At 38.4% G+C, this 27707-nt stretch overlaps 1 protein-coding gene across 3 annotated transcripts in view; it reads right to left on the bottom strand.

Annotated features, from left to right (window-relative positions):
* The window catches only part of CPED1 (cadherin like and PC-esterase domain containing 1), a 307531-nt gene that overhangs the window by 183181 nt on the left and 96643 nt on the right, over positions 1-27707 (bottom strand). For all 3 annotated transcript variants that reach the window (XM_049893865.1, XM_049893864.1, XM_049893866.1), the window contains exons 6-7: positions 6230-6356; positions 4067-4235 (exon numbers count right to left, since the gene is read on the bottom strand). In XM_049893865.1, coding sequence (XP_049749822.1) covers positions 4067-4235; positions 6230-6356 — 296 coding nt within the window. The remainder of the gene's footprint in view (positions 1-4066; positions 4236-6229; positions 6357-27707) is intronic.

The raw sequence follows: 27707 nt of genomic DNA on the forward strand, positions 1-27707 counted from the left end.
AGGTAACAGTATTGTCCAGAATAATCGGGCAAGATCTTGAAAGGACAAATCCCAAAGAGAGGATGAAATGACAAGAATTGCACATTTTCCTGTGTTACAACTGCAGCTTGCATCTTTCCAGAAGACATGACACAAATATGAATATGAAGTAAAATAGTGTATAAAGTATGAGCGCCAAATCAGAAAGAATTTTCTTTTCTCATGAATTACCTTCCGGAAGTGTATAAAAAAGGTCCCCCAAAGCGTTTCATTTTTACTGAGGTGTGGGGGAGGGGGCAGTTCTTGAATTAAAAAAAGAGAAAAAATACTCTAAAACATTCCTCGGAATTCCTAGGAGCCTGTCAAGACAGTGAAGTAGCATGGGTGAAGTGAGATCAAGGCATGGATTTGATAACAAAAGAACAAACAACAATAAAAACCTACGTGAAAAGGACTCTGAAAGCTGTGTTAACTGGTCTGGCAAGTGGTAGCAAGGGACAGGGATGATTGGAGGTTGGGGAGAGGGTTGCTGGAGGCTGCTTTGTGAGGACAGACTGGAGGGAAGTATTTGAGTTTTCCTTCTACTTATCACACAGGGGTGGATTATGCAACAGGCACTGTAAACACGGTGTTTACTTTGCTTACCAGATCATCTGTAGTGAACAATTTTACGTTTTTTTTTTTTTTTTTCCACCACATCAAAGATTCTGCTTCTAGGTACGACTATCATCTGTCTCTCTCCCAACCCCACAGCACCTTCCTACAGAATCAAAGCCGCTTTTCAAATTTATAATCCCTGACAGGGACGGAAGACCCAATAAGCAAGGTAAGCACAGTCTTACTCGTGCTTACTTACTAACCAGTAGTGAACAATTTCACATGGGTTTTACCACAGATGTGGTTACTGGATCATCTGCCCCTGTGTGTTACCTTAGAATAATCCCTGTCTGCTCCTTTTCTAAAGAAATCAGGGCCATGGATTCAGGTTGTTGAACTTCTTGGGGTAATGACCTCACTGTAATGACCTCTCCATCTGGGGAGTTGATGGGGGGTTGTGTAGGATTACTAGTTGCATGGGCATTCACTCTGAACCTCCTCCCCAATCTCTCAAGCTGTGGACTTGATGGATCACAACAGAGGGATGTGCTTTCTCCCAGGGTTCCTGAAACCTAAGAATTCAGGGGTGGGGTGGGGACATGACCAGGGGAGTCACCTGCTTCAGGGCAGCAAAGAGAAAGGGCCAAAAGTGGTTCTATTAGTGCCTGGATCTCTGTCCTGGGCTCATCCTCTCCCCTCTCTTCAAATTTACTTGCAAGGAGGTCTCCCTCCAAATATTCTACCAGCTGGAATAAATGGTACACTCAGGACAACTTAAGCTAAAAGGCTGAAATAGGATCCATGTGAAGAGGACGCCTACCTCAAAAGAAAGGCAAAAATCTAAACAATATATATCATGCTAATAAAACTGATGAGCTAGGAATTCAAAATAAGCATGATAAATATACTTAAGAAAACAGTGGAAGATTGTAGCAAAATGAAATATGAATAAGAAATCAGTAAAAAGATCAAAGAAGAAATATAGTAAAAAATCAAAGGGTGCAAATAAAAATTTGTAAGTTACAACACCATGTAATTTATAAAGTATTAAATATGAAAAAAAACTGAAATACAAAATACAGGAAAGATACAGTTGAAGAAGGTCTGAAGGATTTGGAAGATCAGATCATAGAACTGCCTCAAAAAATAGAATCTCTTCAGAAAACAGATAGACATAGAACATGTAGAAGAAAAACTAAATAATACGGAAGACAGAAATGGAAGGGCCAAAATCTGGACAACCAGAAAAGGGAGTAAAAACAAAAAAACAATAAATAAGAATTATTCCAATTTCTCAGAATTAATGACAAAAGACATCAGCTTATTGGGCTCATAGTGGGTCAAATAGGAGAAACAAGGTAATACCCACACCTTCTGGAAGAAAGAACAGATTACTTCTAGAGCAACAAGAATCAGATTGACAGCAGATTTCTCAACAAGACAGGGTAGAAGAAGACGATGAAGTCATATTTTTAGAGTCCTGATGAAAAGAACTTTGAATCTAAATTTTTATACAGCCTCTGCTCACTATGGACATGGTTAGGTTCTAAAGATCAGGTTGTTATGTGACATCAGTGTTATGCGAAAATGGAGGATGACCACATCAGATCAGAAAATGGAGGATGAGTACATTGTTACATAATCACCAAATTACATCATTACAAAACTGCCAAATTACATCTTTACATAACTGCCAATTTACATCATTACATAACTGCCAAACCACTGAGAATCACAGCCCTACCAAGTTGACATATAACCTTAACCATCAAAGCCAGTGTTACTCCTTTGCAAACACTATACTTAATGGAGAAACTGGGGTTGTGTTCCCTTTAAGATTATGAGTAATTAAAGAACCTTCACTATCATTGCTAATGTTTACATAGGTTCTGGCCAACATTAATAAGGAAAAAGAATAAGAAAGAAAGATGGGTAAGGAGTAAAAGGAAAGACATTAAATATGGCTTTATTTGCAGATGAAATGATCATATATTTAAAAAAACCAACAGTATCAGTAGTCCAATTATGGAACAAGTTTGCCAAATACAAGATCAACTTTAAAAAACATTATTTCTCTATTTTAATAAAAACCAACTATACTATGTATTTAAAAAAATACACTTTATAATATCAACAAATATATCTAAAAATTAGCTTTAGAGTATGTAATACCTCTGGAGAAAAAATATTAAAGTCTAATAAAGGATAAAAATATTGAATAAATATTAAGAATATACAATTCTTCAAATATCAAAATATGAATTCAATGTAAATACATTTTGAAGTTCCAGTTAGATATAAAAAATATACTTGAAATTCCAAAATGTTTATGAGGAAATAAATGTCCACATAAAAAAAAAATAATAATCTTAAAAAGAAAAAGTGGAGAGAGGGAAGTTTTCCTGCCAGGTTTTAAGACATACTTACACTGCCACAATAGTGAAAACAAGTGAGCCAACTGGAACAGAATAGAGAGCTCAGAGGCGGTTCCATTTATGTGCACAGGAAATTATACAATAAAGTGACATCAGATTCATGAGAAATGATGGAGAGTTTTTAGACAGCGGTGTTGGAAGAATTGGTTCAATACATGAGAACAAAGACAAAAACAAAAACTGGATCAAAGGCGAACTCTCGTTTGACTCTATATCACTGGGCATTATAATCCTTACAGCTTGTATCAAGCTGATCTGTTTTATAATTAACAATATTTAAATGAACCATTTTTAATTTTCCCACACTGGAAGATTTTCTAGAACTTAAAATGTAGGTTATCTATGATAAATGCGGGAAAAAAAACAAGTTCAGTCACTATTTGATCCCTTGAAATTACAAGGCCCCTCTGCATCCTTTCAAATTATTCCCTTTGCCTTTTATCTAATCTAAAAATTGTTTCTCAAAAATAAAATATTCCTTTAAGTTTATCAAACACGTCATTAGACATTGTTTTCAGCTGAGGTAAGCCGAGTTACCTTTTAACACTCAGCTTTTCAGTGGTATTAATCAGCTGTTCCTTGACAACTTTCTCATCAGGCTTTGTGTCGTGGCTTACTTTATCAGGCACACTTGATAGCTTTATTTTTCACTCAGCAAACATTCCATATTGACTGGTGCAGTGACGCTTCCCAAGGATGAATCAAAAGGCGTAAGTTCAAAATTAAATTTTCATTTGTTGCACTGACTATATTTTCCTTGAATAAATGGAAAATCAAGAAAAACAGAGCACCGCTGAGAAGTAGCTCTGTAATGGGTCGGAGAATTGAACTAAAATGATGAGTTGAGAAAAAAAGAGGAAGGCTTTGTGATCCCTAGTGAATTAAGCTGTTTCCAGCTCACTTTTGAACCTGGAAAGTCTCTGCTTGCAGCAATAAAAAGATGCAATCTTTGTTCAATGGGAATTAATAATCATAAAGGTCAGAGAAAGACAGCCCACCTCACTTTACATCTCCAGTGTACCTTGTGTGAAAGAAAGTTCTGAGTGAGCTTTTACCTTGACAGTCAAGCGTTTTTTCTTTGGTAGATTCCAAACTGTGCCAGTTGAATGAATGAATGCACGCAAAGGGGTTAAGGATGTCACCAACACATACACCTTAAGAATCCCAGATAGATCTTCAGCTCTAAAGATGGTTTCATGTGGAGCAATGACTGTTGTTTGGTTTCTAAAAAGGAAAAAACAATACAGTTAAGGCTCCATAATTTGTGCTCGAGTATGTAATTTGTCCTATGGGTCGCTATGAGTTGGAATCCACTCAACGGCAGTGGGTTTTGGTTATGTAATTTGTATGGAGTCTCCATGGTGTAAATGGTTAACACTCAACTATTAGCCGAAAGGTTGGTGGTTCAAACCCACCTAGAGGTGTCTCAGAAGACAGGCCTGGCGATCTGCTTCTGAAAGGTCATTCCTGGAAACCCTACGGTGCACAATTCTACTCTGACACACCTGGGGTTGCCATGAGTTGGAGCAACTAACAACAAAAGCATGTAGTTTGCGAATTGCCTAAAAGTTTTGTACAACCATTCTATCCGTTGTTGGGCCCCCAGCCTTCAGTGTGTGGGTTTCCTCAAACAATTTTACTGCTTATTACCATCACCACCAGGGGGCGTACCGGTGGTACAGACAGAAGGGGTCAATTTGCTAAGAGTTCTCCACTCTGGCAGATTTAATCAAATGGTTTTTGATAGGTAAATAATTCTTAAACTTTAAGTGGTTAAAGATTTGGGGGAATTTCCATTAGCCATGCTACTCATGATCCCAGATTTACAGTACTGTCACAGCAAAAGGGATATAAATTGTAGTTTGAAGAGCAGTATAGCACCTGAAATTTTCCTCTTTTTGCACTGGCCTACATTTGCTCTAGTTCTTAATGGTAAGTTTCTTAAAAGTGTACAGGTCACCGAGAATATGCCAACATACTTTCCCCATTGTAGTACCCAATTTACGATGTATTGGAATTACGACAAACTGCACTTAGGACCGTTTGTTGTTGTTTTTGTTTTGGTACATCTTGTGGGTTTTTGTGTGTGTGTGTGTGTGTGTGGTTAGTAATATGTACTATATACAATGTCACAGGGCATAATTTGCTGATGTTATGGTTCTCAGATATTCACTTGCAGATGTCCAAAGATCAGATTTATAAAAATACTGATAATAAAAGGCAATAATAATGAAAACTAAAAAAAAAAAAAAAAAAAAGACATTTGATTTATGTCAGAACTTAACTTACAATGAAGTCATTGGAACAGAACCCTGTCGTAAACTGGGGACTACCTGTAGTCTAATTCTACTTAATACCCCTCATCCCAAATAACTGAAGGTCACTTTAAGGGATGAAATATTAAGAAAACACTTCAGTGTACAAAGGAAAAATAACACTAGTTTAATACTTTGTGATGAGACAAATATACTCTCAACACATATGACACCAAAATTTTAAAGAAATTTGCTTTTCTGCAACATGTTTCCATACTTTAAGTATCTAAGTTCCATCTATAAAAAAAAAAAATTTTTTTTAGACTGTGCTATTTCAATGTTTGAAGTCTGGATAAGCATAAGGTACATATGATTTTTCAATAAATACTACTAACTGCTGAAATACTACTTAATAATTATAAAATGAGATGAGGCAAACTCCTTTGTGTCTTGGATGAAAGATTCAAATCTTTTCATTTTTTGCTTTAGTTTAACTATCATCTAAAATCCTCTCCCTGGAGGTAACTTGGATAACTTGGTACCATGCAGATGACTGGCTTTCTTAGATGCCTAGAGTTATAAAAAATAATTTAATAGCTGGAAAAAAAAAAAAGCATTCAGCCATACTTATAGACTAAGGCAATGTCATTTGAATATAAAATGGAAGTTAAAATTTTATAGTCTCACACTGTCAAGGTTTTAAATTCAATTTCCATTAATGTAACTTACTGAAGATGAGTCCTATTTACCCACATGTTTATTCTATGGAAGGAGAGGTTCAAATTAGTCTAGAAGAAAATCAGCCATGCCATTCTTTATTAAGGGGGATAGCTGAAAATTTATGAAACAGAATCTAATAATTCAAATGTGTAAGACTCCCTAGATCTGTCCTGTGCTTTTCTTTTTTGTTAGTTGTTCCCTAAAATGCATGCTGGATATAACAATTCAGAATGGTTAGCTTACAGTTGTTCACGTCTCCAATCCCATGGTTTCCATGTATGTGGCTTCCCTGTTTTTAAAAGGTGACGTGAAGGTTTTAATTGTGTACGCTGATTCAGGCACACAGAGGGACTGACTCGAAGCCGCAATTCTGAAAAGAATTAAAAAAAAACAGAAGTGAGTCATTCTGTCGTTCCCTTTAGGAACTGCTTCCAAAATAGAGTATGTTGTGTTAAATAACAGGATCCATGGGAATACACAACCCTTTTTCTCCCCATTCTGGAGCGGAGTTGGATCCAGTAAGTGTGAATGTACGTTTAGAGAAGCGCTTTGTTTTATAGGGAGTCTCTGGGTGGCACAAGTGGCTAATGAGCTTGGATGGCTGGAGGTTCCAGTCCACCCAGAGGCACCTTGGAAGAAAGGCCTGGCAGTCTGCTTCCAAAAGGTCGCAGTTATAAAAACCCTATGGAGCGCAGTTCTACTTTGGAACACATGGGGTTGCCACGAGTCAGAATCGATTCAACAGCAACCAGTTTGATTTGTTTTGTAGTATGTTCTCTTATCATAGACTAAGAAAGCAATTGGAATAACCGATTTCAAATTTTCTCACACCCAAGTGGAAGTAGAGATGATGTCTCCAGCTATCTAGCACCAAGTTGGTTTACCCTCACAACGGCTGAGAGATGGGCTCTGGTGGCTGCAGGAGCAGATTTCTGTTTGTGATGAGAATATTGCCTAGAAAACCGGAAATTCTTCCAAGGTCATGCTTCATGTCCTTGGAAACCTCAAAAAGTATTTTATTGTTTTTTCAAATATTATTTATTAGTGCTTTTTAAGTATAAACAAAAGAACAACAATAATGAGTTGCTTCAGAATGCTCATATTGATTTTTTTTTTTAAAAATTAAAGCATTGCAAGTACATGGTTAGAAAAATCAAATCATACAGAAAGCTACCAAATGAAAAGAAAAAGCTTCTTCCAATCCATTCTTATCTTAAACCTCTCCCCGCAAAAGAACAAATATCAATAAGTTTACATAAAGCTATATATGTAGATATTGCTTTTTTAAAATTATTCAAAAGAGATATCATAGTGGAGTCTTTCATATCAGCATATACAATGTTACCTCGTACTTCTTTTTTAATTATTAATTAATTTTGTTATTGAAAATATACACAACAGAACATACACCAATTCAACAATTTATCCACATACAATTCAGTGACACTGATTACATTTTTCCCATGTGCACCCATTCCCACCCTTCTTTCCAAATTGTTTCTATCGCATTAATATAAACTCACTGCCCTCTAAGCTTCCTACCTAACCTTTCGAGTTGCCGTTGTCAATTTGATCCCATATAGCTAGTTCTTTAAAAGAAACCAACACTCAAGGCAAACATTCGTTACTAAGTATGCTAAACTATTGTTTGGTTTAAAGAAGACTTCAGGGGATATTTTTAAGTCTAAACTCCATGAGAATTTGAAATTTGGTTCTGCATTTCCCCCCTTTGATCATGATTCTACTATAGAATCTTTGATCAAAGCCTTCCATTAGATGAATATATATTTTATTTAACCAGTCCCTTTTTACTGTGTATTTAAATGATTTTTCTAATTTTTTTCATTTGCTATTTCAAAAACACTGCAATGAACACACTTACACATCTATTTTGGTGTCCTTTTACAGGTATATCTGATGCAGATTCTTACCAGCATATGTAATTGCCTAGTCATTGGGTAAATGCATTATAAATTTTGATAGGCATTACTGAATTCCCATCCAAAAATGTTGCATTGATTTCTACCCTCTTCAACAGTAAATGAGAGCTGTTGTTTCCCTATTCCCAAGCCACAGTGCTTTATTTTTAAATTGTACAATTTACTTGGCACTCAAAATGGAACAAGGCTTTTAAATTATTTTCCCCCCTTGTGCACATTTCATCAATACTAACAAAGTCTAATTTAAAACACTTCACACTCTTAAGTAAAAGTCAGCAAAAGTCATGCTGTTCAGTGTATTCCCATATCTCATTATTTAGCACAGTGTGAGCTGGCTCAAAAAATGATAACCTATTTGTAAGGCTTCCCCATTAATGAAGTTCTAATGCATTGTAACAAAAGGAGTATTCAAATTGCTTTGTTTCTGGAGGCAACAAATAAAGAGCCATTAGATTAATCCCCTGGGAATCACAACTTAAAAAAAAAAAAAAGGAGTTGAAATTTTTATTCCAAAAAAAAACCAAACCCACTGCCGTCGAGTTGATTCCGACTCATAGCGACCCTATAAGACAGAGTAGAACTGCCCCATAGAGTTTCCAAGGAGCATCTGGCGGATTTAAACTGCTGACCTCTTGGTTAGCAGCCATAGCTCTTAACCACTGTGCCACCAGGGTTTCCGAAATTTTTTATAGGATCCTTTAAATTTCCAATACGAAAACAAGTGTTCTTAATTAAAATTTCACTAAAAAAATAGACTTATCTTTTAGAATTTATTACCAGAAAAAAAAGTTTTTTTCTCTCTAGAAGAGTTGATTTTCAGCTTTCTTTTGCTTAATATGGAGAGCAAAATTTACACTGATTTTCCTTTTTTCTTGCTGCCAGGAACCACAGCATTGGTTTAAAGCCAAGCATAGATGACTCCCGAAAAAACTAGACATATATTAAGTGCTTCACTAGGGTAGTTTTGCAACAGCTTTAAGGAAGTACTTAGCAAACATGTTAAAAGAATAAACATTTTATGTTACTTTTTCCTGGTTTAGCCTGTAACATATAGTTGAAGGAATCTAATACAGTTATTGACAGATTCCTACATTAGCCCCTATAACTGTGATTGAACAATGGAACACTGAATATTGATTAAAACAATTTTTTATATTTTTAAAGGATATATCAATAAATTCTAAACTTCCAATTATGTTATCCCAGGCTCTGAGGTTACTTTTAATGATTATTAAAAAGTATTACTTTAGTTAGATATCCCCTGACATCTAAAATCATTCCCATTTCCCTAAAACAATTACCCTCCTCCTGTTTAATTACAGCCAAACATTGGAAATAAGCCCCGTTAATACCTAAAAAAGAAGCTGCAACTGCATTTTGTGGAGCCTTAAAAGATAATGGAAACTTTAGGTACTTTAGGTTATTATTTATCAGAGTCAAAGGTTTGTCTGGAATCAATGTTTCTTAGATTTTCTATTTGGCATAGCGGTTAAGGGCTCTGCTCAATAGGTCAGTGAATTCACTTTTTGAAAACATACCATCCCTTAGTCAAAGAGCCTAGAAATAGCCTACAAACACTGCCAAAACAAGCTTCTGTCTTTGGAAGAAATTTGGGAGATGAGGCTCTATGATACAAATAGTCTTCCAAATAGCTTTTCAATTTATTAAAGGTTTTCAGAAAGTAATGAAATATGGAGAACCCTAACATTCATCTTTAGGGCTTACCTACCCACCATACGAGGACTGAATGGATAGTAGATTCAAACGTGAAAGATGATTTGGTGAATACTGCTGTATTTTTATTTATTGGCTACCCTTAACCCATTGCCATCAAATGTGACTGATAGTGACCCTATAGGACAGAGTAGAACTGCCCCCATAGGGTTTCCAAGGAATGGCTGGTGGATTTGAACTGCTCACCTTTTGGTTAGTAGCTGTAGCTCTTAACCACTGAGCCACCAGGGCTCCTGGCTACTCTTAGCCTATTTTAAAGAGCCCTGAAGCCTGTGAATTTAGCACTCACCTGGAACAAAAATGGACAACTTGTTGGGCGTCAGTGTAGAGAGAAATCAACCACATCCAAAGTGAGGTCTGGCCTTTACCTTTGGCTACTGGGAAGTGATCTCTAAGCCCCTAGAATACCCTGCCTTATAGGAATGTCTTTGTTTGCTTGAGGGCTTTGGCCACTAGGCTGTCTGACAATGTGACTTACGATGGGGACTTTGGACCATATCGTATCAGTTCTTACTTCCAGAGGCATCAGAGGATAAAGTATCAGGCCAATCTCCAGAAGGAGCTAGAGACTAAAGGTCAGCTCTGACAGCAATATGTGATCAAGCTGCAATAACATCTCTAGACATCAAAGCCTCAGCTGAGCTTCCGTGGTTGGCAATACTATTTGAGTAATGTCATAATTTGACACCAAGAGGGTAATGTGTCTCTGAGAATGGCAGAGGCTTCACATTTGGAACCATTCCAGACCTTGCCCTATGTATCCCTCTCTTTGGCTAGCTCTGATTTGTATCCTTTTTTTATAATAAAACTGTAATCATAAGTATAGCATTACCTGAATTCAATGAATTGTTGTAGCAAATTTTCTAACATGAATGTGCTCATAGGAACCCCTGAATTTGTAGCCAGCTGGTCAGAAGTGCAGACACCCAGGAATCCCAGACCTTGTGGCTGGTGTCTAAAGTGAAGGCAGTCTTGTGGAAGACTATGCCCTTAGTTTGGCCAAATTCATTGCAAAATGTATCAAAACTGCTTCTCTCGTGCCTGTTAATATCAGTTTGGCTAGCTACTGAGTGTCTGCTGGCTAGGGTGCAGTTTAATGAAAATGGAGATTAAACAAGAACTGGGAGACCTGGTGTTCATTTTGGTTCTTGTTAACTAATGATTAATGGGCTTATGACATTGTCAAGGAGCCTTCTGGAATCCAGAACACAATTTTCCATGAATCTTCTGAACGTCTCACTTCACTTAGCATGATACTGACAAATAACAAATGCTTAATAAATGTGTGTCCTACAAGGAGCTAATTTTCAAGAGTTGGGCTGGCCTACAATTAGAAAAAAAAAATTGGTAGTATAATGTATTCATAACATTTTATTTGGTTATTTGTCTCCCTTTTTTGTGGCCTGTAATTACATACATCACAGGCAAAGAATAGGCATTGAAAAACTCTTGTACTAGTAAAGATTAACTGCCAAATTTATATTGGATTTGATATAATGTTTTGCCCCATAGCTAATAAGGAATAAGAAATTAATATTAAAAGTATAATTATATTTCACAAATGTTTGAATATTGTCTGAACTTCCTCTTACTTAAGCTGTATCTTCTTATTTTAAAACTTCCAGGGAAGAGAAAAGGTCTTAATTAATAATTAACAATTAGTGTGAGATTAGAAGTACCACTTACAGATATATTAATTGTTCTTCTTGCCTAAGGACATTTATAAGCCTTAGTTCTTAGCCTGTAGTTATAAAAGCTATGCAAATATACCCACAGAACTTGCATGCATAAAAAAATTTTTTTTTTTTTTTTTTTAGCAAATATAAATTAATATACGCACAAACAGAATTCACAGCCAGGGAATAATAGCTCTATCAGTCTGGGCTCTGGCATAAAATATATCACAGAGTCAAAGTGGGTAAATAAAGAGGCTATTAATCAAGGGACTATTAACAAAGACATGGGTAGAGTTAGGGAAAACTAACAAAGAATAGTGAAGCTCCTCAGGGCTGACAAAAATGGAAAGCTCTTACCATCTCTAGCCAGTGGAGGAAAGGGAGAAAGAAGTTTCTAGAACCAGGCAAAAGGCATGGCTGTGGGAGAGCCAAAAGTTATGGCTGCAGGTACCGCACCACAGCCACTGCCAAGCCAGGGCCCGTGAAGGAGGGGTCAGAGAATAAATATCCTAAAATGTGCTTTTCCTTGAGTGTTGCTGTGATGCTAGAAGCTATGCCCCTGGTATAGGTAGTCCCCGACTTATGACATAGTCCAGTTATGATGAGCTGCACTTATGACAGCATTTTTTTCTGTTTGTTCATCTTATGGTTAGTAATATGTTGCAGCACAAATTTTGCTGATGTTATCATTCTCAAGTGTTCACTCCCAGACATTCAATTTTATGACTTACTGTACAAAACACTGCCAGATTTATAAAGATACTGATAACAAAGGGCAAGAATAATTTTTTTAAAAATGAGGTACTTGACTTACATCAGAACTGACTATGACAGAGTAGTCAGAACGGAACCCCATAATAAGCCAGAGACTACCTGTATTTCAACTTCCAGCAGGGTCACCCATTTTTGACAGGTGTCAGCGGAGCTTTCATACTAAGATAGACTAGACAAAAAAGCCTGGCCATAATTCAGGCAATGAAAACTCCATAGATCACAACGGAACACTGTCCGATACAGTGCTGAAAAATGAGCCAACTGATTGTGAAGATGGCAGAGGACTGGGCAAGACTTCTTTCTGTTGTACGTGAGGTTGTCATGAGTCAAAGCCAACTCAATGGCAACTAACAACAACAATGTGTCACCTGACAGAGAAGATAAGTGACAAGTGTCCAAGAACCAGAGCTGAACTTTAGGCTTTTTGAGAATTCAGGTCTATTTTAGCACATACGAGTGTTCTACAGGCTGACCAATTGCTGTTTTATGTGAGGCCCAATAAGCCTGGTGAGAAAGGCTGTAGCCGGGCATGCTTCAAAGCTCCCACCCCTTAAACAGCTATTTGGGGACAATCAACCACCCTTTCACCTCTGGAGCAGCGAACACAATGGGGAGGAAATTTATCCCAAGGTAGAACCAAGTTCAAGCCTGGTCATTTGTTGGCAGTTAGAGGGGAGGGATTATGTTAAGTGCTTCAAATGGCATTCCTGGTTTACTGCACTATTAACGCTATTAGAGCGGGACTTTGGGTTTTTCCCTCTATTGTATGCCTAGTGCCAAGCACAGGTCGGCACTTAGTATGTTGTTATTGGTGGGTGACAAGTCATTTTCGACTCATAGAGATCCCATGAGACAGAGTAGAACTGCTCTGTAGAGTTTTCTAGGCTGTAATCTTTACAGAAACAGATCACCAGGTCTTTCTCCTGCAGATCCACTGTGTGGGTTCAAACTGCCAGTCTTTTGGTTAGCAGTTGAGTGCATAACCATTTCATCACCAGGGCTCCTTGGCACTTAGTACAGGAGCTCAAGAAACCTATACTTATACATGAGCTCGAATTTGTTTTATCCAAATAATCAGAGCTTGTGCAAAGGCCGTAGAGAAAGGGCACTGAGATGAAAGAAATGAGCACCCAAGGGCTGAGCAGTTGTACTAGAGTTGTACAGTGTAAACTTGATATTCACAACTAGGAAATGAGTGTATCATGGGCAGGGTTCAGTTTTCTCTCTCCACATCACTGTGATGTCTGTTAGAGTGGCATGATATGCTACGTCCATATCAGGACACTGCAGCACAGCACTGAAGCAGCTCCATGAGTGGGCAGAGATCCATGACCACAGGATGGCCTATCTAAGGCCAAAAAGCCTGATATCTGCAGAGTCCCACACGGTGAACCCACATGGTGAGCACAGGAAGCTTTGGAAGGGATGGTCACCAGTAGACATCAAGTGGACGGCTGTCCCTTACCGGGACAGTCTGTATGGGAGGGATTTAGGGGCTAAGATGTCATTTGTTTTATCGAACAGACTGAACTTGGGCCTGAGAAGGCATGGGTGAAACCAAGAAGGACGACTATTCTAAATTATCCAGCATGTTTTAAATTGCTGCTAACCAATATTTTTCCACACATATTTTACAAATAACATTACAAATGACATTTATTTTGAAAACCCTACTTCCTGTCTACTAACAGATACCTATCTGTAGGTGTCATCATAGTCAATTCCTTGACTTCTCTAAGTTCAGTGTCGTTATCTGGGAAATGGTCATGATGTTAATAACAACAACAGCAACAATAATAATAATGTAATCTACTTCACGTGGATGCTGACAGAATTAAATACAAAAGTGCCTTTAAAGTGCTTTGTACAATAGCCAAAACATGGAAGCAACCAAGGTGCCCATCAACGGATGAATGGATAAAGAAATTATGGTATATTCACACAATGGAATACTACGCATCGATAAAGAACAGTGAGGAACCTGTGAAACATTTCATAACATGGAGGAACCTGGAAGGTATTATGCTGAGTGAAATTAGTCAGTTGCAAAAGGACAAATGTTGTATCAGACCACTATAAGAACTTGAGAAATAGTTTACACTGAGAAGAAAATATTCTTTTGCGGTTATGAGAGGGGGGAGACAGGGAGGGTAGGAGAGGGGTTTTCACTAATTAAATAGTAGATAAGAACTACTTTAGGTGAAGGGAAATAAAAAAAAAAAGAAAGTGCTTCGTACAGTGTTTAACAGTGTTTAGCATATATTAAAAGCTCAAGACAATGTTAAAATCCTTTTCTGTAATTCAGAAAGCCTGTTTCTGACTTTGGAAACTTCAAAGTGTAGCTAAAACGTTATTCCTTTTAAACGTGTTCAATACCAAGGGGTTTTCACCATCAATCACTATAAGATAAAGGGTAATCTATTAAATCTGCTTATGTGATTCTTAAACACCTGGTACTTGGTTTTAGTCTCTTAAGAGCAAACAGGAAGTATGATAAGTACAAATTGTAAACCAAAGTAAAATATCTTTGCTCATAAAGCAGCCTGTTAAGGCATACATGCTGTTTTTGGTGACTTTCTTCAGTTTATCATTATGATATCCCAGTAATGCAGTTTGTTTCTAGGAATCCTCTATTAAGGCTAGATTTCTGTGGATGGAATATGCCTCAGACTAACTCAGCTACTGCAATATTTAAGTCAGTGTTCCTCTGTACCTTGTCCAAGGAGCGATGTCTTTGCAAACAACCAACACAAATTAAAACCTAACTACTTCTTAGTCAGCAGATTTATAATACATAGACATAACTCCTCAGACTATTTCAGACCTACGCTTGAGCTTAAATGATATAATTCGGTGATCCATTTACTCAAAATGCACCAGTTTCTTAAGTTTTTACTTTCACTTTATGCAATGGAATTGGCCGAAGAGTATCTTTAAAAGAATGGATATGCCAAAGACATAAAAGTATCATTAGTACATAATTCTAGTCTTGAGCCAAAACCAAAAAAAAAAAAAAAAAAACCCAAACTTGTTGCCATTGAGTTGATTCTGACTCATAGCAACACTGTAGGACAGAGTAGAACTGCTCCATAGGGTTTCCATGGAGCAGTAGGTAGGTGGATTCGAACTGCTGACCTTTTGGTTAGCAGCCAAGCTCTAAACCACTGTGCCAACAGGGCTCCAGGCAACCTATAGTTCTTATACTAGTATCTGACATTATTTTATTATTACCTATGTGGTTTTGATATCAACAGTTTACTCATTATTGTTTCAGAATATCTTTCACGTGTTGTTACAGTTTCAGGGTGTATCAAACCACATAGGCAAGTAGCAGAGAACTTCAATATAGTACCTTTTTTGGGGAAAAGAACAACCTTCACTTTATGTTATGGGAAATGAGACACAGCACTTGTTACGATATAAGTGAAGACACAATTTGACCCATAAAATGACCACATCAATGACATAACAACGTGCTTTAAAGGGGTAGTCATTGTATACAATTTCAACCAACTAACCAATCAATCAATCAAATGCTTATTGAGCGCTCAGTAAATGCAAGCCATAAATGCTCTCCCTTCTGCTCTCTTCAGTGGAAGTGTCAAAGTCATACAAGTCTTTGAAAACAATTTTCCCCATGGACTGTTCTATGTTTTGACCATGACAATATAAGAACCTTGAATTCTGCTCATTTTCTTTGGTAATAAAAGCTGTGTCTATACTACTACTTCAATTTTCTTGCCCTATGATTTCACTGCAATGACCAAACAGCATGATATACTGTTTTATTACTTCATGGCAGCTTAATTTTCCTTTGATGTTATTCTGCATGAATTTTCCAGGAGAAAAGAAAAAAAAAAGCTTGACTCCTTCAGCAAGACCAAAGATGAATAATTTGGTATAAATTAATGAGCATCATTAATAACAATTTGAAATACAATCTCCAACAAATATTAATACACAGAGTGAAACAAATATGATAGTAGAGTAGCTGTCTAAACCTACCCACTGTGAAAATAAGTTTATCGTTTTATTAATATTAAACTTATTTTCTCAGGAACATTTTCTGGAATAAACCATAAAGTATTCTTGATGTCATTTACATCAGAATAATTAATTAATGGCTTACTAGAACTCTGTAACAGTGATTCCAAATTCTTTTCATGTATATTGAGGTCAATCCCGATTTAAATGTAAGATATAATCACTGGGGGTCATTGCCCCTAATTAAATGAAACCATGCATTAGCCATGCATATGTCTCCTTCAATGGCCACTTCACAGACCAACTCAACCTTCAATTTTTACCTTGTATGTTTGGTATAATAAAATGTAGTAGTATTACTGTCAATTTGCATCTCTACTTCTACATTATTTACAAGGAAATGTATTATATGTGAACCAAGTACATGTTAAAAGTATCAGAATTTTCATAATATCTGACACCCAGAGTGAGAGAAGCATGTAGAACATACGGAGACAGAGCCAATTGCCAAAAATGAAATCTAATAAGGGCTGGAAATCCAAATACCAGAAATAAGCCAAGAACGTGGAAATATGTCAGAGTAGATTTTGGATTAGGAGACTGAGCAAACATATTCCTCCTGAACCATTTTGTCCTCAGGTTCTTTTCCTTCCCATTGACCAGAGATATGACTGGAGTCTGTGGAGTCAGATTTGGCTGAGAGACATTATAATACAAGAGTCCACCCGAAATCAGATGGGAACATAAACAGCATGAGTCAGAAGCAGACACGTGTTTCTGAAATGGTGTCTCAATTTTCAAAATTAGCTAGTTAAGCCACTCATTAGATGTCAGGTATATCTGGCCTATCTTATATCTTGTAAATGACTCAATAACTAACCAATTAATTGAGCTAAAGTCAGTGGGGGCCGGGGGGGAAGGTGGAGAGGTTCCCTTTCATATCTGAAGTGCTAATTGCTGGTCTTTAAAGATGTTAATCAGATGATTAAAATGTTGGAGATTTTGTTGGTTTTTATGGTTTGTTTGTTTTTCCTATCCTTTTCTGGATTTTAACCTCTAAAGGTCTCTTCTCTAGGTAGAATTTAGGCCAGGACATTAAATTCAAATCAGTATTTCTATAAAGATATTTTCCATTTTTTTCTTCAGACATCTGTCATCTTTTGTACTGCCAATAATCTTTCAGCAAATATATAGAAAGTGTTTTCTAGACATTTAATATACTCTAACTTAGGCTTTTTTTTTTAACCTAGGCTTACTCATACTCATAGCGACCCTATAGGACAGAGTAGAACTGCCCCATAGAGTTTCCAAGGAGCGCCTGGTGGATTCAAACTTCCGACCCTTTGGTTAGCAGCCGTAGCACTTAACCACTACGCCACTAGGGTTTGGTTTTTTTTTTTTTGAACCTAGGCTCTAGGGAGCCCTCGTGGCATAGTGGTTAAAGTGCTCAGCTGCTAGCCGAAAGGTTGATGGTTCGAACCACCAGCCACTCTGGGAAAGAAAGATGTGGCAGTCTGGTTCTGTAAAGATTTAATAGGCTTGGAAACCCTACAGGCCAAAAGCAGTTCTACTCTATGAGTCAAAATCAATTCAATGGCAATGGGTTTGTTTTTTGGTTTTGAAGCCTTGGTGGCACAACAATGACAGCATTCAGCTGTTATTGGGAAGGTTGGCAGTTGGAACCCACCCAGTTTCTCTGAGAGAGAAGGACCTGGTGACAGCTCCCAAAGACAACTACCTAGGCTTTAGGGTTTTGATATCAGCACATTGTCTCAATAAACACCACATGTTTGTAAATAGAACTTCTGGTTCTACACTGCGATTTTTGTTGTCATGTGCCTTCGAGACAATTCCAACTCATAGCAACCCTATAGGACAGAGTAGAACTGCTTCATAGGGTTTCCTAGGCTGTAATCTTATGGAAGGAGCCCTGGTGATGTAGTGGTTAAATGCTTGGTTGCTAACTGAAAGGTCGGCGGTTAGAACCCACCAGCTGCTCTGTGGGAGAAAGATGCAACAGTCTGCTTCCCTAAAGATTTACAGCTTGGAACCCTCCTCTGTCCTGTACAGTCACTATGAGTTGGAATCAGCTCAACAGCAAATGGGTTTGGTTTTGGTAATCTTTATGGGAGCAGATTGCCAGTGTTTTTCTCCCACAGAGTGGCTGATGGATTCGAGCCACTGTCCTTTTTGTTAGCAGCCAAGTGCTTACCCATTGCATCACCAAGGCTCCTTTTCCTGCTATTTAAAAAGATGCCTTAAAATAGGCAGATGGTGGACAAGTCAATTATATCTTGCTATTTCTTACCAAATATACTATATATCTTAGAGAAAATGATTTGGGGCACCCAATAATGTCCCCAGTCATTTTCAATAAATTAGGTCGCTATGAGTCAGAATTGACTCGACAGCTCTGGGTTTGGTTTTTTGATAGTCTTTCCTTTGCTGCTAACTGAAAGGCTGGCAGTTCAAGTGTACCCAGATGCACCTCCAAAGAAAGGTCTGGCCATCTACTTTCAAAAAATCAGCCTCTGAAAGCCATATGGAGCACGGTTCTACTCTGACACACATGAGGTCTCCAGAGTCGGAATTAACTCAATGGCAACTGGTATTCATTCTTTTAAAAATCCTGTGAGCTCTGGCGTCCCTCAGAGGCTCAAAGTCATAATATAACTACTCAAACTCTCTGACTGTTTTGGCCATGTAGACCCAGCCAATGGAAACTGAATTCCTTAAAAAGCTGGGACTTTAAATATGAAAATAATTCAACCCAGCTTAAGTCGAAGGGGAAATTATTGGATACCAGTGAAAAATATTGATGTACAGGTTTTCCCCTCCTTCTTCCCCTAAGGGAGGATATATGCTTATTTTTTATGTTGCTTGGATTCTAATATGAGTCGGAATCGACTCGAGGGCACTGGGTTTCACTGGGTTGTAAGTTTATTTATCTACCTAAGTGGTAAGTGGACAAGGAGGCCAATGAAATTAAAGCTTGTGTAGGAGGCTTTTTGGGACGTTAGAGAGAGTTGGACTTGACTTGCGGGCAACTATCAACAGCAGCTTAGAGAAGAAGGTTGAAAAAACAGAATTTGGCAGAAATTATATTGTGTGTCGAGTAAGGCATAAAGCTAATTTTCTCTTTGCTGCCATTTTGTCCCCAACTCCCCCCCCCCCAAAAAAAAACTATGTCAAAATTATTTAAACTATTCCTCAAGGCTTTTGGAGTCAGTTCGTTCCTGTTTTTTTTGGAGGGGGGTGCTCTGAATCGTTTGCTTAACACAATATATTGCTCAGCTTTCTTTCAAAGGGGCCATTTTTTGGCTGGGTCCATCCTCTGTGGCTGGAGTCAAGTCTCATTGATCGATTTGGTTGTTGGGGCCCTCCACTGTTTGGGAAGACAGGGAGGGGGTGCTTATCGGTAGTTGATCAAAATCAGATTTAAAGAAAAAAATATATATGAAGAGAAAAGTAAACTCAAGGGTGTTCATTTAATTTCATAGATCTAGAGTGAAAAGTGACAGAAGCTCATGGCTGCCCATTATCTGTCAAATGATTTGCAATTCCGGTTTGCAGCCTGAACTTCATTTCAACACTCTCACCTCGTCTCCCACTTTCAGCCGGCGCTGACTTCTCAGGGAATGTTGCTCTATGCTCAACATCTTCTTCTGTCCTCCAATATTGGCTTTACTTTACCAAATCACTTAAGAATTCACAGCATCCATCAGGCCCAGGACCTTGAGTTGAGATTAGGGCACATGTTTCTGACTAGAAACTTTCAAAATTGACATGAGACTCTAAGATTTTCTTTTTTTTTTTCAGTTTTTCTTCTCCAAGCCTCCTCCCCCATGCCCCCACAGTGAGCTATAAAACCAAAAACCAAAAGCATTGTGGTCAAGTTGATTCCAACTCACAGCGACCCTACAGGACAGAGTAGAACTGCCCCTTAGGGTTCCCAAGCGGCAGCTGGTGGACTCAAACTGCCAACCTTTTGGTTTGCAGCCAAATGCCTAACCACTGGGCCACCAGGGCCCCCCAGTGAGCCATTGTGAATATAATTAAGAGTTTTCCACCCAAAAGCAGCTTAAAATACTGTTTTAGTAACTTATAAACAGAAAATGCCCTATTAAAATCTATCCAAGAGGTAAAATTTCTCTTAACTGACAACTCAGTACACCTGGCACACTGTTCATTTTGCTCTCAGTACAACACATGTGTGGATTTACCAATAAATTGTGAAACTGGAAAATTTTAAATGTCACTTTGTGGGTGGTGTCTTGGCTTTTTATAGCCTGCTATGAATATAGTTTAAAGTTCAGTCCTTTACGTGATACAAACTGTTCTAAAATTGTCTGCTGACTGACCTACAAGGGGCGGAGAGAATGAATCTAGAAGCAGAAGCATTACAAAACACTGAGCTGCAGATAAATTAGGCATAGCCAGTTTACTTAACCACACCGTCTTTCTCCTCTTCTGCTGAACTCTGTATATAGATTCCAAGTAAACGTTCTTGGTTCTGTAATATTTGGAACCAAGGATAAAAACAGTTATGGCTTTGTATTTGAAGGATAAATACAGTCCTGTTTCCAAACTCTGTTCAAGAAAAACATTTCACATCCAAATGTGACATTGCTAGAACTCAACAGTATTAAACACCACCATCACAACCCCAAAAAATAAGAAAGGGAGAGGGGAGGAAAGAAGGAAGGAAGAAAAGACAACTAATTTTTCTATCTTTCGAATCTATGGTCAATGAGAAATGACAAGAACGCTATCTGGTTTCTTAGTCATCTACTGCTGCCATAACAGAAATACCACAAGAGGACCGCTTTAACAAAGAGAAATTTCTTTTCTCACAGCCTAGTAGGTTACAAGTCCAAATTCAGGGTGTCAGCTCCAAGGGAAGGCTTTCTCTCTTTGTCGGCTCTAGAGGAAGGTCCTTGTATTCAATCTTCCCTGGTCGAGGAGTTTCTCGGCGCAGGGACCCCCGGTCCAAAGGACTTGCTCAGCTCTCGGTGCTGCTTTCTTGGTAGTATGAGGTCCTCAACTCTTTGCTTGCTTTCCTTTCCTTTTTATCTCTTGAGAGATAAAAGGTGGTACATGCCACACCCCAGGGAAACTCCCTTTACATTGGATCAGGGATATGATCTGGGTAAGGGTGGTGTTACAATCCCACCCTAATCCTTTTAACATAAAATTATAGTCGCAAAATGGAGGACAACGACACAATGCTGGAAATCATGGCCCAGTCAAATTGATATACATATTTTTGGGGGGACTAGTTATTATTTACCAGGTCCCTGGGTGGTGCGAATCCACCCAACTGCACCGTGAAAGAAAGGACTGGAGATCTGATCTTGTAAAGATTACAGCACAAAAAACCCTATGGAGTAGTTCTACTCTGGAACATTTGGGGTCACCGTGAGCCTAAATTAACCCAATGGCAACAGGTTCATTTTATTATTATTTTTATTTACTAGTTCAGTGGAGTTTCAGTGTGAAACTAAGCCATGTTCAACTAGCGGCCCACTTGCTGTGTCTAGCCTAGACTGGAGGAGCTGTGGAATCTGGAATCTGTCCTGAAGAAAAAGGGGCAGGATAGCAAGAGAGGGCCTAGGATAATGGGATAGCATGGAAGAGCAGGACAGCTTTTAGCTTTTAGTTTTAGTATGTTGCCCCTATATTCCTTAGACCCTCTTTCCCCTCCCAGTTGCATGTCAGAAGCTAAAATAATTCTATAGAAAAAAATTTTTCAAATTTTCTACAAGAGTGTGATATTATGTGCAATCAATAAGAAAACAAGTTTTAAATTAAAGAAGAAGGATTTTTGCCTACTGAAGTGAAGAATCCAATTTAGCTTTGACTTATTCAAGCTTCAGAGAACACGAAGTGGCTTCCAGCCCATGGGCAGGACAGTGACTGGTACAATGGGACATGGGCCAGTGGTTTCAGCAGCAGCGGAAGCATGCACCACTAGGACCGTGGTGTCCCTGACACTGTCATGAGCCCCCACCATCGTTATCTACAAAACAAACCAAAAGCTAGTGTTTATTTGAAGGATAAATACAGCCCTGTTTCCAAACTCTGTTCAAGAGAAGCATTTTAAGCCCAGTTGTGATGCTGTAGGAACTCAACACCACCATGACAACTAGCAGCCCCGGTGTTGCAATAGTTAAGCACTTGACTGCCAACCAAAAGGTCGGCAGTTCGAACCCACCCAGCAGCTCTGTGGGAAAAAGACCTGGAGATCTGCTTCCATAAAGATTACAGCCTGGAAAACCCTATGAGGCAGTTTTAGTCTGTTACATGAGGTTGCTAGGAGTCGGAATAGACTTGACAGTGCCTACCAACACAACAACAACAACATCACAGCTAATACATCAGAAGTAGTACTAGTTCTGTCTAGTGGCTGTATTTACTCAACTGCTAACTCTAAGCAGTACCTTCTTGCCTATTTCTTTCTGTATCAGAATGCCTCTAAAAAGAACGATAGGTATTGTTGTGACATTTTTATGTGGATATGAAAAACTGAAAATCTCATTCGAATTTCCACTGCAAAATTGTGGATACCCTGACTAATATAGAAATAATGCCCTACGTATGACTTTTCTAGATTTACAATACACACACATATATACTTTAATAAAGCATTTTCATGACAACTCTAAGAGGAAGGAACGGTTACTGTAATCATTGTCGTTTCACAAATCTAGCAAAGAGGCACAAATGAACCAAGTACTTTGCCCAGAGTTATGTAACTATAGCTAGTAGCTGGGCTGCAACTAGAATTCAGGTCTCCTCAACCCTGTACCGCAGGGTTCCTTGTTTCTCCCTTCACGGTAACTTACTGCATCTAGGTTAGAATTCTTGTCAGTCCTTTCTCACAGCCTCTCAGAAATGGGTGAGGCAAGATGGGCTACACAGCAGCTCTCTCAGTGAATGCAGATGAATTACCTGCTTTTGTTCTTTTAGGGGTAAGCTGACCCTTTGGTATGCTGTACGTTTTCTTGTGAAATGACTATCAAGCTGAGATTGTGCAGCTGCTCTGATTCTACGATATAACTAATTAAAATGCCTCAGAAGAAAAGAGGAAGTTCCATATTGAACCATTAGGGGGTGCTAAGAGAAGTTTAAATAGCCTCAAAAGTTACTGATGCAATGAACCACAGGGTCTGAATGGGGTTTACTATATAATAGAGCCCATGCTTCCCTCCCAGACAGAGCACACCCAGCCCATCATCAAAGAATAAAACATCTTCCAAAGCTACTCCATTTATTCAGTTAATTATACTTTTGCCAAGACTCTGTATCCTTTCTCATCACAACTCAACTACAAATGAAGGATTGTTAGAGTCTATTCAGGAAAATGAATAAATTTCACTTTGTTTACAGCTTGCTGCCTCTCTCATCTCTCATTTTTCAACAGGATGTGTCAGATTGGAATAGACTAAATGCCTGTTAAAATATATTGTCCTAAGAAGTCAAAGTATTAGTTATTATGGTCACAATGAGAAGAAGTTCAAGGGATTAGTCATAACCAGCATCGTCTTTCCATGCGTAATGTGCCGTATAACATGTTGTTGTCAGGTGCTGTCGAGTCCATTTTGACTCATAGTGACACCAAGTGACAGGGTAGAACTGCGCCATAGGGTTTTCTAGGTTGTAATCTTTACAGGAGCAGATCACCAGGTCTTTCTCTCACAGAGCTTCTGGATGGGTTCGAACCACCAACCTTTCAGTTAGCAGTTGGGTGCTTAACCATTGTGCCATCAGGGCTCCTTAGCTAAATTGGAGAACCGGATTTTGTTCCCCTTCTTCACCCTCCCCTTGTAATCCTTAAAAGGTGGAAACCCTGGTAGCTTCAAAAAAAAAATTTGACCACTGCTTTAAGAACTTTTTCATCTATTTTCAAGCAAACAATGCTTTTCAGACATGTTGTCCAGCCTTCAGATTAACTACTAATTTTTCTGTTGCAAACCCAGTGTCTCAGGAAGGAGTTCTGTGGGGACAATATCACAACCACTACTTGGGTGATGCATTTGGTGAGGAAAATGCAAACAAATATAGTATGGTTTCTTTTATTGGACATCTGCTGAATCATGGAATGTGTCTGCATATCGTTAAGAACAGACTATGGGTTAATATATTTAGGCTAGGTGAACAGGATATCAAAGTCTTAAAATACAGTTTACTGAGTTTTTATTACATAATACCCAAAAAAAATCAGTTGCATTATTTGAAGTTCTTCACATCTTAACTAACTGTGTTGCCGTTATTTAGACACGGCACTACGCACCTTTCATCTAAATAAATAAATAGGGCCTTGCTAGAGAGATTTTGGAAACCCTGGTGGCATAGTGGTTAAGGGCTACAGCTGTTAACCAAAAGGTTAGCAGTTCGAATCCACCAGGTGCTCCTTGGAAACTGTATGGGGTGGTTCTACTTTGTCCTATAGGGTTGCTGTGAGTCGGAATCAACTCGGTGGCAATGGGTTATGGGGTCTAGAGAGATTTAGACAACAAAAGTGAATATCACTGTCTCCCTCTTCTTTTATGGTCTGTCGAATATCAGAATTAACCATCCTAGAATCATACAAATTATAAGTGTGTTACGCAGCATTACCCCTAAACCCCTAGTGACTAACAATGCTTGGTACAAGGTAGGAACTCACACAAACTCTGCGAAGAGAAATAAACAAATATTCCTTCACGACATCTTGAAGTACAGAGGTCACAATGTAGAAATATAAAGATTTACCAAACAAGTTCAGCGTCAGGGCCTTTTAAACTTCTCCTACCCAAAAAGCAGAGTGATTCCTCAGTTTCCTCAGCAATTCAGTCTTTGCACAACTTCGGAGGTGTCTGTGAGGTGCCAGATATTTTCTGGAAGATGGAACGCTGGCCCTTTCAAGCTGGCTTGATGCCAAATGTGCAAAGAATAAAGCAGTGAGCAACGCAAGAGCAAGAGGCATTTTGGGGCTCAGTAAGCTTGGTTGAGCTTCTCCCAGAGACATGAAGAAAAAGCGCCTCTCCTAAGGCTGACATTCATCCACAAATCACAGAGCTTCCACCACCATTTACTTTCCCTCACGTCTCACCAGCTGCCAGGCAGGCAGTACCACACGGTATATATCCCTGGCACATTGACAAGCTTGCTTTTTAATTTTTTAAGAAATGCCAAGTGGAAGGAAGAATTACGTAGTTTCCAGCTAGGAGGCTATAGGAAGCAGCAGACAGAATCCCCCCCACCGCCATTTTCAAAGAAATGAAGCCAGGTGACATCATTTTCCTAAAATCTCCATTGGATTTTTGGTTCTGATTAACTTAAAGATGTACGGTTCACCGACAGAACTGTGAATTTTCTGAAGTCAGGCTAGGGAGGTGGTCACTGCGTTTATATGATTCGACAGTTTCCGTGAGGCTCTACCTGGTCTGAGATGGTGTTCTTACCAATAGAATTATTCATCTGGGTTGAAGTATTTGCAGAATGTGAAAAAATATGCATTTGGGAAGGAAAGTTTAGCATCATTAATTAACTTATCAGATTTATCTGGAAGGTTGAGGCAAGGTCTGAGAGCATGTGAAGGCTGGGGTTTAAGACAGAAAGTAAGAACCAGGTATGACACAGAAATGAAAATCTAAACATAGACCAGAGGAAGGGGACTTGGGTAGCCAGTGAGAGTATGAGAGGTCTTGACACCAAAGAGAAAGAAAGATAAACATTCTCTTATTCTAAAATGAGTTTTTGGGCTAGTTCTGCCTAAAGAATTCCATGGATTTTACTATAACAACCAATAAATATTAATCAAATACCTATAATAGTAAACATCTGTTGATTTTGCCTATCCAATATCTCTTCCTTCTTTGGGGGATATGTCTTCCCCTCTCCATGTGGAACAGGTAGGTCTGTCAATCACTGTTTCCTGCCTCCCCCAACCATCCCTGGCCATGGGGGTAGCCCCAGCACAACCACTCATAGGAGATATTCTCCTAGTCTAGTGTTAACCAGGGGTGACCAGGCCCATTTCTGTGGTCTCTCAATTTGGAGTTTGAGGAGAAGTGGCTTTGTTTCTGAACTGGGAGTGGCTAGCAGCCATCCTCCCTGTCACGTGGAGAAAAACTGTTTGCAGAAGGAAAGAATGAGCCAACGTAAGAAGCTGAGCAGAGGGAATGTGGGGAGAAAAAGAGATCTAATGACCTCATCCCCAGAGGCAGCCAAGCTTGAAGGCAGATCTACCTTGGATTTACTAGTTAACTGACTCAGCGAGTCCTCCCCCCCCACCACTTTATTTTTGTTTGTGGTAGTTTGAATTGGGTTTTTGTACTTGCAAATGAAAGAGTTCTCATTTATGCATCTCTTAGGCTTATGGCTTTACTTCATTCGAGGTAGAGATATTCAACAGAGAATTTAGCCATCAGGGAATTTATAATCTAGATGGAAATTAGAAATATTTACATGAAATATTAACAGACAATATGACATGTTATGTTACAAAGCCATGATGTTAAGGTGTAAAAACCATTTAAAAAAATGACATATTTGGTTACATACAAATACTAAATTTATGTGAGTCTAGAAATACCATAAAAATGATGAAAGACAAGCATATGTTCACAACAGTTTTTGAAAAAGGATTAATATATATGCATGTATATATGTAAATATACATATTAAAACAAAAGAAATGACAAAATATACCATATATAATACAGATATAAAACCAAACTCACTGCCTTCAAGTCGATTCTGACTCATAGCAAACCTGTAGGACAGAGTAGAACTGCCCCATAGGGTTTCCAAGGCTGTAATCTTTATGGAAGCAGATTGACACATCTTTCTTCCAAGGAGTGGCTGGTGGGTTAGAATTGCTGAACTTTCGGTTAGTGCTTTAACCACTGTGCCACCACACATATATATGTACATGCACACACACATATATGCCACCAGGTGCTCCTTAGGAACTCTATGGGGCAGTTCTACTTTGTCCTATAGGGTCGCTATGAGCCGGAATCAACTTGACAGCAATGGGTAGGGGTATATATATACATATAAAATACATATTATTAGCTTTACCTTTCTTTAATTTTTAACTCATTAATATGGTATAAATATTTTATATGACAGTAAGTATAGATCTATATAATTTTTAATGTCTGCCTAGTTTTCCACTGATAAGTATGCCATAATTTATTTTACACTTGAATTGCAAAGTACTGTACTATTTGAAAATTATACATGAATTGGGAAGGTGTGGACAGATATATAATTTCAATAAACTTAATTTTTTTCTTTTCGCTTACCTGTGCTTTTACTCTATTTATAATGAATGCATCTTACTAGTATAATACCAAACCCAGTGCAGTCGAGTTGATTCTGACTCATAGTGACCCTATAGGACAGAGTAGAACTGCTCCATAGAGTTTCCAAGGAGCACCTGGCGGATTCGAACTGCAGACCCTTTGGTTAGCAGCCATAGCACTTAACCACTATGCCACCAGGGTTTCCACTAGTATAATAAAGTCATAATAAAAAGAATCTTTTTTAATGCAAAATGGCAAAGATAAGAGGAGTGAAGAAGATGCATGTTTTATCACTTGTCATTTGACTTCTGTTCTC

Source organism: Elephas maximus, chromosome 8 (assembly GCF_024166365.1).
Source record: "Elephas maximus indicus isolate mEleMax1 chromosome 8, mEleMax1 primary haplotype, whole genome shotgun sequence".
In the NCBI taxonomy this organism is placed as follows: domain Eukaryota; kingdom Metazoa; phylum Chordata; class Mammalia; order Proboscidea; family Elephantidae; genus Elephas; species Elephas maximus.